The sequence below is a fragment of the Ochotona curzoniae genome, unplaced genomic scaffold (genome assembly GCF_017591425.1).
Source record: "Ochotona curzoniae isolate NIBS_2020 unplaced genomic scaffold, NIBS_Ocur_1.0 contig_3819, whole genome shotgun sequence".
Taxonomy (NCBI): Eukaryota; Metazoa; Chordata; class Mammalia; order Lagomorpha; family Ochotonidae; genus Ochotona; species Ochotona curzoniae.
This window is the reverse complement of record NW_024466004.1, coordinates 36,522,518-36,537,443: the sequence shown is the minus strand read 5'-3', so window position 1 is coordinate 36,537,443 and position 14,926 is coordinate 36,522,518. Positions and strand designations below refer to the sequence as shown.

Here is a 14,926-nt window from a genome sequence, read left to right as displayed (position 1 = left end):
TAGAACAGAGTGTTAGGGTTCAAATGGTAGATCTACTGCTTATTTTGTGACTTTGAGCCAATTACTTATTCTCTTCATATTTCCTAATCTGTAGAACAGGATAGCACTAGTATCTACCTGGTAGAAACAGTGTTAAGTAAATACATTATCATATTATAGGTGCTTAGAAAAGAGCCTAGTATACAAGTGACATGTCATTTATTTTTAAATTTTTAACATAAAAATGTATTACCTTTTGTTTAGTATATATGACGATGGTGACTAAAGAGTCTGTTTGGAACCAATCATAGCTATAAAAATATTAAGAAAAGAAAAATAATTATAACATATTATTAAATAATTACATATACTAAATGAACGTATATTATATTTAAATCATTAAATCTTTCAAAATTTACCCTGAAAACTACATTTCTCCAGATTTGGCTTCTTGTAAATAGTGATATTACCATGTTATGGTCTTCATTTCATAGGTAATAACTATTTTTAAATTTAAAATTTTACACTTCTAACTATTTGAATAAAAACAAAGTTATACTGACAAGATACTTTTTATATAAGTTACATATTTCCTTAATAAAATCATCTTTTAGTAGAGCAATAACAAAATACTTTTTAATGAAATGAAGGAGTCTGCATTTACTACCTTCTTCCTGCCTATCACAAACCCATTACTATAAAAGAAATCAATTCATCAAGGCTGTTTGGTGGGTGGACAGTAAGTGCAACTAAGTTTCTGTGTTGCCATACATTGCTACTGATCAAAGGGATACTGGTTTTGTTCTTACCACCTACTGAACACACCACAGGTGAACTTAGCGGGGCATGCCTATCCTCTTACACTAGTCTACCAAAAAGCTTTATTATTAATACAGCAGGATGCTGCTCTTTAGAATAGAGGCTGGCAAGTAAGAGAGAGTTGGTAAGAGAAAGAGGGACAGAAAACACACCTAATTCAAAGGATATTTGAAGAGTCATTAACAAAAAGATATGTATTGTTTAAGACAGTGCTTAATACATTTTGAGAGATTTCCACTAAAAAATGATTAAAATAAACTAGATATACAAGTAACAGAACAGTTAATTCTAATATAGCCATATAATGGAATATAGACCAAAAATGATTTCACAGTAGTTAATAATAGCAAATTACTCATAGAATGTTACAATAGAAATTTAATAAAAACAGAATACTATGGAAATAAGTACTATGTATACCCACATGAAAGGAATAAATAAAATGAAAAAGTACACATACGAAATCTGGGGATTACAATGTATTTTGTCATTTCCTTTTGTACTTTTCTGTATTTTCCAATTTTTCCATCATGAATGTGTGTTATTTTACACTCAGAGAAAATTTTTTAAACAATTTTTAAAGTGTTGGTGTTAAAAATGCACCATATTTCAGCTATACATAAAATTCACATCATATATCAGCTCATTATCATTCTCCAGTAACATAATTGATCCGCAATACCCCTTTTTAAAAAATGCATGCATTTCTGTGTGGAACTGGTTTAGTTCTATACATGTAAAACAATGGTACATACCTTGGAGAACTAGGCGCTTCTTTGGGAAGTGGATCTGTCACAGGGCTCTTGGGAAGCATGCCTACATCAAAGAAAAACAAAACAAAAAAGCCTGAATTCATTTATACAGCAGTGAAACATTTTTAGCATCTCAATTAACTTGTTACTGAAATATGGCATATATACATAATGAAACATAAATGTATTGCTCAATTTTCATAAGATGAAACACACCCAATAGCCAATACCCACTTTGTGCTATTTATTGTCACTCCTGTTCCTAGAGAAGGTAACCACCATTCTAACACCATAACTAGTCCTGTGTCTGATCTTTATGGGATGACAACACATATATTTTCAATGATCTTGCTTTTCTGTTAGACCTTAGACACTACAGCTGCTTTGGCAAACATGACTGTACAAGCAATAAATCAAACCTACAATTTTCTGAAATTTCCTTCATGCTCCTGAATGCAACAGTAATTTGTTCTTTTTTGATACTTAGAAGCATATTGTATGGATATACTACAATTTATTCATTCTCTTGTTGATGGACTTAAGACTGTGTGAGGTGCTGCCTCATTCTTGTACATATGTACTATCACAAAGAATATGCATCTATATTTCTAGTGAATTTATAGGGTCTATGTATGCTGAGCTTTAGCCAAGACTGATAAACAACTTTCCAAAATGGCTGAAGTAAGTTACAATTTGAGATTTCACTTGTTTCACATCCTTTCCATTTGTGGTATTATTTTTATCATTTTATTGATTTTTTTAAAAAGTACCTGATAAAACTATGGTTTCTAAATAGTTTTAGAAAACTGAGATATGAGAGAACTCTGGGTATTCTTTATATAAGTAAGAATGCATTGTTTGCATCTCTAAGATTTAGTTTATAAAAAACAGTCCTGTTTCAATGTCTTCCTCTTCAAAGTGCTAACTGACTGAATAAATGTCAATTTGAAGGGATCAACTCTCTATTGGAATATGAAAGATATCTATGCTATATTTTAAGCAGTCGTTATAATGATGATGCAGAAGCAGCCACTTCACATTGTGAAGCACAAAGACTTTCCAAGTAGGCCAACAAGTACAAATTGTACAACGTATCTGATATAAACAAGAGAGCGCTTCAAAAAGTCCATGGAATATGCATGCGGTAGAAAAACTATGCATGATTTCAAAATGTTTCCGTATCAGAATGAACTTGTCTTTTAATTCTGATTTTCTGCAAACTGCTTCAACAACACTTTCATATATTTTCAGTCTTATGGGATCCAGGACTCAGTGGTAACGGTACTGGCCTAATCATTTGTAGACTGCTAAAGCCACTTTAACTGAGTTATTAGCTAAACGCAATTTATCCACAGAAAGCCAACAGCAAAGTCAAGGTTCTGGAACCCATAGGTAGTGGGAAAGGAAAAGTTCACTTCATCAGTAATTACTTTATACTTAATGGTTACTTTTGCATTAACACAGAAGTGTCAATTATCAGATGAAATTGAAGATCAGTCCATAACTTAATACTACATTCTCATGCAGCTTTAGGTACTATTTTTATTGTTGCTTACATTGTATTATGTAGTACAGTTTTATAGGCGCTGGGGATTCCCCCCACCCCTCCCATAACCCTCCCCCCATGGTGGATTCCTCCACCTTGTTGCATAACCATAGTTCAAGTTCAGTTGAGATTCATTGCTTGCAAACACATGCCTAGCATAAAGTTCAGCGTCTTATTGTCCAGATAAGTTCAGTGGCCTCTTGGGGAGACCTTCTATGGTCTGAAGATAGGTCTAACAGAGTAAAGATCCGGTCAGTTAAAAGCCCCAACAAGGCCTCAGTATCAATATACAACATTATGGAATTAATTGACATAGTAATGGGTAGACAATATGTTAAAAATAATGCAAGTTCCATTCTTCGAAACATCTGGGTTGAGACAGTATCAATGACCGGTTCAAAAAATAACCAACAACCAAACAAAAAATTACAGGTTAAATCAAGGCAAACATGTGGTATCTAATCTTTTGGGATTCACTCATTTCCCTTAGCATTATAGTTTCCAGTTGGGCCCATTTAGCCACAAAGAACTGCATTTTGTTTTTTTTAATAGCTGAGTAGTATTCCATGGAGTAGATGAACCAAAGCTTTCTTATCCAATCTTCTGCTGATGGGCATTTCGGTTGCTTCCATGTTTTTGCAATTACTGATTGTGCTGCAATGAACATAGGGATGCATGTTGGTTTGTCGTAAAACAGGTGTTTTGGATATATTCCTAGGAGTGCTATTGCTGGGTCATATGGTATGCAGATTTTGAGTTGTTTGAGTGTTCTCCAGACTGATTTCCATAAAGGCTGTACCAATTTGCAGCTCCACCAGCAGTGGAGTAGGGTTCCCTTTTCCCCGCATCCTCGCCAGCAAGCGTCGTTGGTGTTCTTGTTTATGTGGGCCAATCTTACTGGTGTTAGGTGGTACCTCATCGATGTTTTAATTTGGATTTCCCTTATTGCTAGGGAGCTGGAACATTTTTTCATATGTTTGTTTGCCATTTGGACTTGTTCCTTTGTGAAATGTTTGCCCATTTCCCGTGCCCATTTCTTGAGTGGTTTGTTTGTTTTGGTTTTTTGGTTGTTTTGAAGTTCTTTGTATATCCTGGAAATTAGCCCCCTATCGCCTATATCGTGTGCAAAGATCTTCTCCCAATCTGTGGGTTGCTTTTTTACTTTGTTGATTGTTTCCCTTGCTGTACAGAAGCTTCTTAGTTTGATGAGGTCCCATTTGTTTATTCTGTTCTCAACTGCTATTGCTTTTGGTGTCCTTCTTAGAAAGTCGGAACCTACTCCTAGGTCTTGCAGGGTATTTCCTACATTTTCCTGCAAGAGTTTGAAGGTTTCTGGATGTAGGTTTAGGTCTTTTATCCATGTAGATTGGATCTTAGTGTATGGTGATAGATGTGGGTCTATCTTTTTGTTTCTACAGGCTATCAGCCAGTTGTCCCAACAACATTTACTAAAGAGGCCTTCCCACTTGCTTGAGTTGTCATTGGTCTTTTTGTCAAAGATTAATTGGCTGTATTTGTGTGGGTTCCCTTTTGGTGCTTCTATTCTATTCCATTGATCTTCCTTTCTGTCTTTGTGCCAGTACCAGGCTGTTTTGATAACCACTGCTCTATAGTATGTCCAGAGGTCCGGGATTGTGATTCCCCCTGCTAACTTCTTATTTTTCAGGATGGTTCTAGCTATTCGTGGTTTTTTGTGTTTCCAGATGAACTCTTGAATCATTGTATCCAGTTCCGTGAAGAATGTTTTGGGCAATTTGATTGGAATTGCGTTGAAAATGTATATTGCTTGTGGTAGTATAGACATTTTAATGATATTGATTTTGCCTATCCAGGAGCACGGGATGTTATTCCATCTTTTGAGGTTTTGTTCAATTTCCTTTTTAAATAGTTTGTAGTTTTCTTCGAATAGGTCTCCTACGCTTTTGGTTAAATTTATTCCCAAATACTTCATACTTCTCTCTGCTATTTTGAATGGTATCCTGTTGGTTAGATCTTCTTCCATCTTGGTGTTATTTGCGTACACTATGGCTGTTGATTTTCGTTCGTTAATTTTGTACCCCGCCACTCTGCCAAACTCTCGTATAAGTTCTAGCAGTTTCTGTATTGAGTCTCCTGGTTTTTCTATGTACAGGATTATGTCATCTGCATATAGTGAAAGCTTGACTTCTTCGTTTCCTATACGTATGCCTTTGATTTCTTTTTCTTGTCTTACGGCCTCTGCAAGTACCTCTAGGACTATGTTGAATAGCAGTGGTGATAGCGGGCACCCTTGTCTTGTTCCAGATCGCAGTGGGAAGGGTTCTAGCTTTTCTCCATTCAGTATGATACTGGCATTGGGTTTTTCATAAATTGCTTTGATTATGTTGTGGATTTTCCCATCTATGCCTACTTTGGCTAGAGTTTTTAGCATGAAGAGGTGTTGGATTTTGTCGAAAGCTTTTTCTGCATCTATTGAAACTATTATGTGGTTCTTGTTTTGCAGTTTTTGGATGTGGTTTATAACATTTATGGATTTCCGAATGTTGAACCATCCCTGCATTCCAGGGATGAATCCTACTTGATCCGGATGAATGATCTGTCTGATGATTTTTTGAATTCTATTGGCTAGGATTTTGTTGAGAATTTTAGCATCAATGTTCATCAGAGAAATAGGTCTGTAGTTTTCCTTCTCTGATGGTTCTCTGTCCGGTTTTGGGATTAAGGTGATGTTAGCTTCATAGAATGAGTTTGGGAGGGTTGCTTCCTCCTCTATTGTTTTGAAGAGCTTGTAGAGGATTGGGGTTAGTTCTGTTCGGAATGTTTTGTAGAATTCTGTAGTGAAGCCGTCTGGGCCTGGGCTTTTTTTCGTTGGGAGATCTTTGATGACTGTTTCAATCTCTGCCTCGGTTATGGGTTTATTTAATTCTGCAGTTGCCTCCGGACTGAGTTTTGGTAAGTGGTGGGAGTCCAAGAACTTTTCTATTTCTTGGTGGTCCTCAAATTTGTGGGAGTACAGTTCTTTGTAGTAATTTCTAATTATTTTCTTAATGATTGCAGTGTCTGTTGTTATGTTGCCTTTTTCATCTTTAATGCTATTGATTCTCACTTTCTCTTGTTTTTTTTTGGTCAATCGGGCCAGTGGAGTGTCTATTTTGTTTATTTTCTCAAAAAACCAACTTTTTGATTTGTTGATTTTATGTATAGTTTTTTTGATTTCTATTTGGTTTATCTCCTCCCTTGTTTTGATGATTTCTTGTTTCCTATTGTGTGTGGGACTCTTCTGCTGCTGTTTTTCCAGATCCTGGAGGTGTGAGGTTAGTTCCTGTATTTGGCGTCTTTCTTGGGCCTTGACATGGGCTCCGATTGCGATGAATCTACCTCGTAGCACTGCTTTGGCGGTGTCCCACAAGTTTTGGAATGTTGTATCAGAGTTTTCATTGGTTTCCATAAATTTTTTGATCTCATCTTTAATTTCTTCTCTGACCCATTGTTCGTTTAATAGCATATTGTTCAATTTCCAAGAGTGCCTATACTTCCTGGGGAGTTTTGAGTTGTTGATTTCCAGTTTCATCCCATGGTGGTCTGAGAGGGTACATGGTATGATACTAATGTTTTGGAAGTTGTTTAGATTCGCTTTATGTCCTATCATGTGGTCGATTCTGGAGAAGGTGCCATGCACCGCTGAGAAGAAGGTATAGTCTGTGGCCTTAGGATAAAAAGTTCTATATATGTCTACTAAGTCCAGTTGTTCTATTGTTTGTGTGAGCTCTGTTGTTTCTTTGTTGAGTTTTTGTTTCGTAGACCGGTCCATTGTTGTTAGAGGTGTGTTGAGATCGCCTACAAGAATTGTGCGGGTGTCTATGTCTTCCCTTAAGTCTGTAAGTAATTGCTTTACATAAGTAGGTGCATTAAGATTCGGTGCATAAACATTAATGATGGTGATTGCTTCTTGATGGATCATTCCTTTCACCAGTATAAAATGGCCTTCCCTGTCTCTTTTGATGTTGGTTAGAATGAAATCTATCTCGTCTGAAATTAGGATAGCTACCCCAGCTTTTTTTTCTCGTCTATTGGCGTGAAATATCTTTTTCCATCCCTTCACTTTCAGTTTCTTTGCATCCTTTCTGGTTAGATGCGTTTCTTGTAGGCAACAGATGGTTGGGTCTTGTTTGATGATCCATTCTATTAATCTCTGTCTTTTGATTGGTGAATTTAGACCATTTGTGTTGAGAGTTAAAATTGAGAGGTTGCAATTTTGCCCTGCCATGTGATTGTGTTGTGTGTGTGTTGTTGCCTATGTAATTGTCTTGTTGGTGCGGCCTTTAGTTTGGAGACCTTCTTATTTGCCAACTTTGTTTGTGATTTGCCTCCTTTTTGTCCGGGACTAGCGCATTTCTAAGGAGACTTTGCAGAGCTGGTTTTGTGTAGACATATTCTTCTAGTTTTTCTTTGCTATTGAAGTATCTGATTTCGTTCTCATATACAAATGAGATCTTTGCTGGGTAGATTATTTTTGGTTGACAGTTGTTTTGTTTCAGGACTTGGAAGATCTTTGTCCATTCTCTCCTTGCTTGTAGGGTCTCTTCGGAGAAGTCAGCAGTGATTCTGATGGGTTTTCCCCTGTATGTGATCTTTTCTCTACTTCGTACTTGTCTCAGGATTCCTTCTTTGTCTTCATTGGAGTAGAACTTGAGCACCGTGTGTCTGGGTGAAGATCTCTTTGGATCATGTCTGTTGGGAGTTCTCTGTCCATCCTGTATGCGGGGTGGATTCGTGTTCCAAGTGTTTTGGAAGTTTTCCTGTATAATTTCATCGAGCACTGCTTGCATCCCAGATTCTCTTTCTACTCCCTCGGGGAGGCCGATGATCCGAATATTCAATTTTCTAAGGTAATCCTTCATCTCTTGCATCATTTTATTAGTTTTGCTGAGGTTTGTCTCCAGCTGTTTAATTCGCTGGGCACTTTCATTTTGTGTGTCTTCTGTTTCAGAGATCCTTTCCTCTGCCGCATTTATTCTGTTGATGAGGCTTTCAATCTTATTATCTTGGGCATCCAGTTTGGTTTTGATTTGTTGTATTTCGGTGATTATACGGTTCTGGAAGTCTTCCAGCTTTGTGTCCACGTCTCTGAGAGATTTTAGCATTATTTTCATCAATTCCTTTGTTGGTAACACTTCCATGTCTTCATCTCGTATCGTCGATATTGATAATGGCTTTTGGCCCTTGTTTGGTGGGGTGCTGGCTCTTTCATCTGGAGCACAACTCTTTCTGGTGGTTTTTCCCATTGCGTTGGTGTATTCTGGTGAGGCAAATGGACCCGTGTGTTGAGGGGCTGTCAGGTGCTTTCCTGTAGAGATTGGAGCCTGTAGGCGTGGTGTTGCCGGGCGTGGTAATTTTCAAGGCACCGTTGGTGCGTTCTCAGGGCCCGGGGCTGTAGAGCACCACCTTGGGGGCCCAGTGGATTCCAGGCACACTCTGGGCACCTCTTCTACAGGTGTGACACCCCAGGGCGTGGCGGGATGGAGGCGCTCTCTGGGTGTGCTCCCTTCACGGGAATCCGCAGTGCGTAGAAGGTTTTATGTGCTTTCTCCCTGCGTTCTCCGTGTCAGGGACTGCAGGGTTTTTCAGAGCCCACCTGGTGCGTCTCCCACACACGGGACTGTGGGTGAGGCACTTTGCAGGCGTGGCTCTTGTGCAGTGAATCCACCACTCGTGGTGTGTGGGTGTTCAGAGCCCCTGCTCCCGTGTGGCTCCCCCACACAGGCCCTTAGCGGAGGAGTGGCCCGGGCGCCCTGTTATAATGACTTCACGGCGGCAGGTTCGCACCGTGTCAGTTTGTTGCAGGAGTTCTCCTGACACCTGAACCTGCGCTACGGAGGTGCTGCTGCTGCAGGCGGGGCGCCCAGCCCGCTCGGTGCGGCGATCAGAGTCCTGGTGGTTTCAAGCACTCACCAGGCAGGATGTGGGGGACTCCAGACCCTCGCCAGCTACCTCTGCGCACCGAGCCGCACTGGTCCCCTCAGCGCAGGGACATCCGATGCGCCTTCCCGGGGCCCCCTCAGCCAGTACTATTAATTGCAAAAATTAAAAGAAATAGTTCATTATATATACTATTTTTGCTAGTTAATTACGAAGAGGCAACTCATTTAACAGTTTAGCTTGTTTGCTGCCTTTCTATAACTTTCGTTTGTAGATGAGGAAAACAATATTGTTAAACAAACATCAATATAATCCAGTTCCAGGAGCCCAGCAATTTCAGGAGTCAGTACTAGCCAACAAACCAAACTTGTTTTGGGGAAGTGCAAGTACAGTCATAATACCAAGTCACTCAGAATAGCTAAGGAAGTCAATGGTGCTCAGCCAAAAAGACAAGGTTAATAATCCATGCAGCAACAACATGCAAACACTGAAAGTGATGTCATATGCTTCCGGGAGCTGATTGTTCAGGCTTATTTCTCAGGCTGGAAATACATTATATGTAGTCAGGCTGAACTTAGGACAAATGAGTTTAGAGATGTCATGAAAGGGAGTGTTGTTAAGAGCAATAACTGGAATAGAGGGAGTATAAAGTTTTGTTTAATCCCGTAGATTAAGTCTTGCACATAAAAAAATATAAACTTCCAATACAATTTTGTGAGACAAGATTATACATAAGCATAAATGACTTTTTTGTTACATATTTAAAACTTACCATTTAAGACTTTCTTTCCTTCATGAGAGTCTGCATAAAGAATTAGGGGAAAAAAAGACAGCTAAAAACACACAATTTCAAAGAGAACATCAGTATATATGATTGACTTAAACATGCAAGTCTTTCTTTTTCAAGAGCTTTCTGTCAAGCTAAAGTAGAAAAGTCAGGTGTGTAACCAGGCACTTTGTTTTCAAAACAAAGTTTCAGGGCTGTAGCTGTGGTACAGATGACTAAGCCTCTACCAGAAGTGTCACAAAGCCATACGGGCGCTGGCTAAGTCTCAGCTGCTCCACTTCTAATCCAGTTCCCTGCTAAGGAATCTGGGAAAGCAGCGGCAGTTGGTCCAAGCACTTGGGGCCTGGTTGGTGAAGATGAAGCCCCTAGTTCCTGGTTTCAGCCTGGCTCAACCCAGCAGTTGCGATCTGGGGAATGACCCAGCAGATAGAAGATTTCCACCTCTCTCTGTAATCCTGGATATTTCATCTCTGGATAATATCAGATCATTCCTGCTGAGGTCTGCTTGTTATTTTGTAGGAATTCTACTTAATTGGTCACTTTTTTCTAAGATCTTGGCTAATTTATTTGGAAAGGATATAAATCCCAAGTTTTATTTAGTTATGTTCTAAATTAATCAAAATTTCAATTTCATAATTGAAATATAGCTATAAATAACCCAAACCAATATCTCCTAAATTGTTCTCTTTTACTGATGTCAGGGTTTAAAATGATCATTGTTTTTACAACTTTAAGTGGCAGAAATGATGACCATATGTCAAGACTTTTACATGAATACAAAATTGAAATTAGCAAGTATTTTTTTTTCATGATAACAACTAATCTACAGGTATAGCATACTAACTGTAAATGCTATAAACCTTTCTAGTACTGGAAAAAAAAAACCTCAGCAAATATCAGTTTTTAAAATACAAGAGGATAAGCTTTCACAAGGTATCCAAGTTGACTAATTGAAAGCCATTACTCATTTCATTTTATTTTATAGTAAAAGCAGCGTAAATATTTAAATCAAAACTTTCAAAATTATATTCTAATTTTTAGTCATCTCAAATTCTATAATTAACTACATTACACTCAACCTTTGCAAAATGCCATGATTAAGAACGCAAAAATCTTGTTTTCTTCATTTTATCAAAATAATTTTGTAGCTGAGAAGGATCCTAACAATGTAAGGCAAGTCACCTCCCTCTCTTATTTAAGACTGAAGAGTCAGAGGTCAAGGTTATGAAACCCACAATTTTTTAGCAGCAGAACCAAGGTTAGATTTTTTTCTCTTCTGAAACTCAGGCCCCATTTGTTTAACATACCACTGCTAGACTTAAGACTTTGCAAAAACATACAAGATTTTTAAAAAATTTAAATTCTACCTCAAAATGAGCTTTGTCAATTGCCAGGTAAAAATTCAGTTATTACAGTTGGCCAGGGATTACTCCTGTCCCTGATGGCTTACTTACTTTCATCTTCAGTCTTATCTATCTTTGCTATTGCAGTTGTGATTATTTATTTTATCTTAGAACAAAGAAAGTTTTTGATAGAATCTTAAGTAAATTACAGCTATTTTCAATGTAAGACATAGCTGGCAGTTTTATAAATCTCATTTAGTATGTGAAACAATTTGTTTACATCTAAGAGGCTCAAAAATTTTAAAGAAACATGCTAGGTAATTTGTTTCTAGAAGGAACATATATTATCTCATAAGCTATGAAGTGAATTCATTTGAATCTGTCATCATTTTTTAGATTCTGCTAAATTTTAGTAATTTGTTTTCAAAGTCGTTTCTTGTTGTCATTTATTCCAAGATTTGCCAGCAGAAAGAACATCTGTGATCTGCATTACTTTTAAAAACTACTAGCTCATCTTTACAATTATTTTCAAAAACTAAGTCACAGAGCTGATGGAAAATGCCTTACTCCCTGGAAAACAAATCTGATATTCTCTTTTGACAACTAGTGAATAATTTTGACAACTTATTGGCTCTAGGGCCAAAGAGTATTTCTCGTTACTCTCCTAAGAAGCTCTACTTATGGCAAGGTCAAAGTCATTGAGAAAGCTCACATTCTAATCTAATAGTACTGCTCTTCCTTGGTTTGAGGGCTGGGTTAAGAATTCTTAATTACAGAAGTAAATCATAAAGACCCCAGGGGGAAACAAAAAAAAGCCCTATTTTGTCAATATGCAAAATTTATTCATCATTTTTTTTAAAGATTTATTTTTATTATTTTTTTATTGGAAAGGCGGATATTCAGAGAGGAGAGACAGAGAGGAAGATCTTCCGTCCTATGATTCACTCCCCAAGTGACTGCAATGGCCGATACCATGCCGATCCAAAGCCAGGAGACTCTTCTGGGCCTCCCACGCGGGTGCAGGGTCCCAAAGCCTTGGGCTGTCCTCGACTGCTTTCCCGGGCCACAGGCAGGGAGCTGGAAGGGAAGCGGGGCTGCTGGGATAGAACTGGTTCCCATATGGGATCCCGGGCATGCAAGGTGAGGACTTAACCACTTGCGCCACCGCGCTGGGCCCTATTCATCATTTTTGTAGCAGGACAATTGATTGGATCTGCAGGCCAACTTTACAAAACAAAAATAGGGTTATTTCCAGGCAGAAGTGCAGGAACTCTCATAGTCTCAGTCAACTCCCACTGGCTATTGATTCATAAATTCCTCAAACCCTCCTCCCTTATACCTCTGTGACCCTCTCAGTCTTTAAAAGTCTGATGCTATTAATAAACTCCAGTTACTGATCATCAATCAGCAGTCCACACGGATCATTATCGACTCCGTGTACCAAGTCCATTGCTGCTGGACAGAGAACACACCTTAAAAGAATACTAACATAGTACAATACAATTTGGATAACAAGGTAGGATGATATATTCAGCTTGCCTATTCATAAAAATAAATCGGACAGATTCATAACAATAATAATAATAATGTGGTTACCCTATAAATTTATGGGGGGGAGGATAGATGAGAGATAGAGGTGTGAAAAGGGCACTTGTTAAGAATGTTTATTTCATAATGAGAAAGAAAAGTTGATCTAGCTGTTGCTTCACCTATCAAAGCCTGTATCTGCCAGGGCTGGGTCAGATCAAAGGGAACAGCCTAGAACTCCATCCAGGTCTCCCAAGCAAGTGGCAAAGCTCCCAAAATTTGAGCCATCAGCTGCTGCCTCCTAGGGTGTACATTAGCAACAAGCTGCATAAAAAGTGGAGATCAGTACTGTGAGTGGAATATGGACATTCCAAGTAAAGAGTTAATCCACTGTATCACAATACTTGCCCCCAAAAGGGTGCCTTCTGAATCATGAGAATGTTACTACTTTTTTTTAAAATACACTAAATTAAAATGTCTACAGGCTCTTGCTATAGACATTATGTGACCAATGCTGTAAAAGAGATTCATGTATGTAGAAAGTGTTAAGCACAAAAGGGTAGCATATCTGCTTGGAAGGAAATCAAAAGAGCATCACTAAGAAGTGATACTTCTGCTACGTTTTATATAAGCATTTGTCAGGAAGTTTTGAAGAAAAGCATTCTAGGATGAAAAGTGATGAGAATTTATACTTGAATGATTTACAGTGATCTTGTAGTTATATTTCTCCCTTTCTCATTCCAAAATGTTGGTATCATGTGTCCAGCAATTTGACCTAAGATCTTGTTCACAACAATCAAATCTACTCCATGTTCTCTTGACCATACAAGCCTTGCCAGAAGATGCCTTTGCTTTGTACAATGTGTCAAATAACCATTTCTCTCTAAAGATTTGTCTCACCTTTCACTGGAATGACAGTAACGGGGGGGGGGGGGAGGGAAGGAGGGAAAGGAAGAAACAGAGAGAGAGAATGTTTCATCTATTGGTTCACTCCTCAAATGGCTGTAATAGCCAGACATAGGCCAGACCAAATTCAGGAGGAGTCAAGAACTCCATCTTTGGCCCCCATATGCCTCTAATGCCCTGCCAGGCACATTAGTAAGGAACTGATCAGAGAAAACAGAACAATGGGACTCAAACTGGCATTCCAAGATGGGATTTATGAAGTCTCCATCTTATCTTGCTACATCACAGCACCAGCCCTATGTCTTATTTTTTTTCTACTCTTGTTTCTAATCATCTTCTGAATCTTTTCAAGTTTTCAAACATCTCTCAAACTTCAAAGGCTTGAAAATATTTCTATCCTAGAAGCAGCCTACTGGCAGAATTTAAATGAAGATTTAATAATAGTTCAAAGACATGCTCTGTAAAATCCCAGGATTAAAAAGCTTTACAAGCCCCAGAGTACATACTTACTTATTCCAGAATGTTCCCCCATTATGCATTTAGTTAATACCACATATATTGCATTGTTAGAAGTTCAAGTTTTTAAATAGTTATTTCTATCATTGTTTATTCAATTCTCCAATTTACTATCACTGTCCAGTTCCTGTCCTAGCCCAAGAGGGACTAAATCCTTTCCTCCTTTGGAATGAATATGAATGCGTGTGTTCAAAAATCATCTTTCTGGGCCTGGTGCAATGACACAAGTGGCTAAATCCTCGCTTTGCATGAGATGACATCCCATATAGGTGTCAGTTTGTGTCCCAGCTGCTCCACTTCCTTTCCAGCTCCCTGCTTGTTGCTTGGGAAAGCAATAGAGAATGGGACTCTACTCCCACTTGGGAGACTCAGAAGAAGCTCTTGGTTCCTGGTTTCAGAGAGGCTCAGCTCCAGCTATCACGGCCACTAGGGGAGGGAACCAGCAACTGGAAGATCTTTCTCTCTGTCCCACCTTTTCTCTGTAAATAGGTCATTCCAGTAAAAATAAAGATGACTCTTTAAAAACAAAAAACCAAAAATCATCTTTCTCTGAAATAAAATAAATGCTAACCTAACAAAACTCCCACCATCATACAACAAGAAACACTTCTTCAGGCATTCATCTGTTCTCTAATCAGGGACTTTTCATTTTCAATTATCTTACCTTAAATCACCTTTGCAATGGACCCTATATCAGCAAACATACATCAAAACAGCAAGACTAGGATAACAAATTTGCTTATTTGGTCTCACTTCACTATGTTCCCCTGTCACCCATAAATAGATTTGTTGCTTCTCCTTCCCACTAGTTAGCCTCTGGGCTTATGATTTGCCCACCTGAATTGTCTCCATT

At 38.3% G+C, this 14,926-nt stretch overlaps 1 protein-coding gene across 3 annotated transcripts in view; it reads right to left on the bottom strand.

The window, feature by feature from the left end:
• LOC121158739 (cytochrome b5 reductase 4) overlaps positions 1 to 14,926 on the bottom strand; it is a 79,840-nt gene that overhangs the window by 32,973 nt on the left and 31,941 nt on the right. For all 3 annotated transcript variants that reach the window (XM_040983703.1, XM_040983705.1, XM_040983704.1), the window contains exons 5-7: positions 9,767 to 9,796; positions 1,554 to 1,614; positions 233 to 290 (exon numbers count right to left, since the gene is read on the bottom strand). In XM_040983703.1, the coding sequence (XP_040839637.1) occupies positions 233 to 290; positions 1,554 to 1,614; positions 9,767 to 9,796 (149 nt within the window). The remainder of the gene's footprint in view (positions 1 to 232; positions 291 to 1,553; positions 1,615 to 9,766; positions 9,797 to 14,926) is intronic.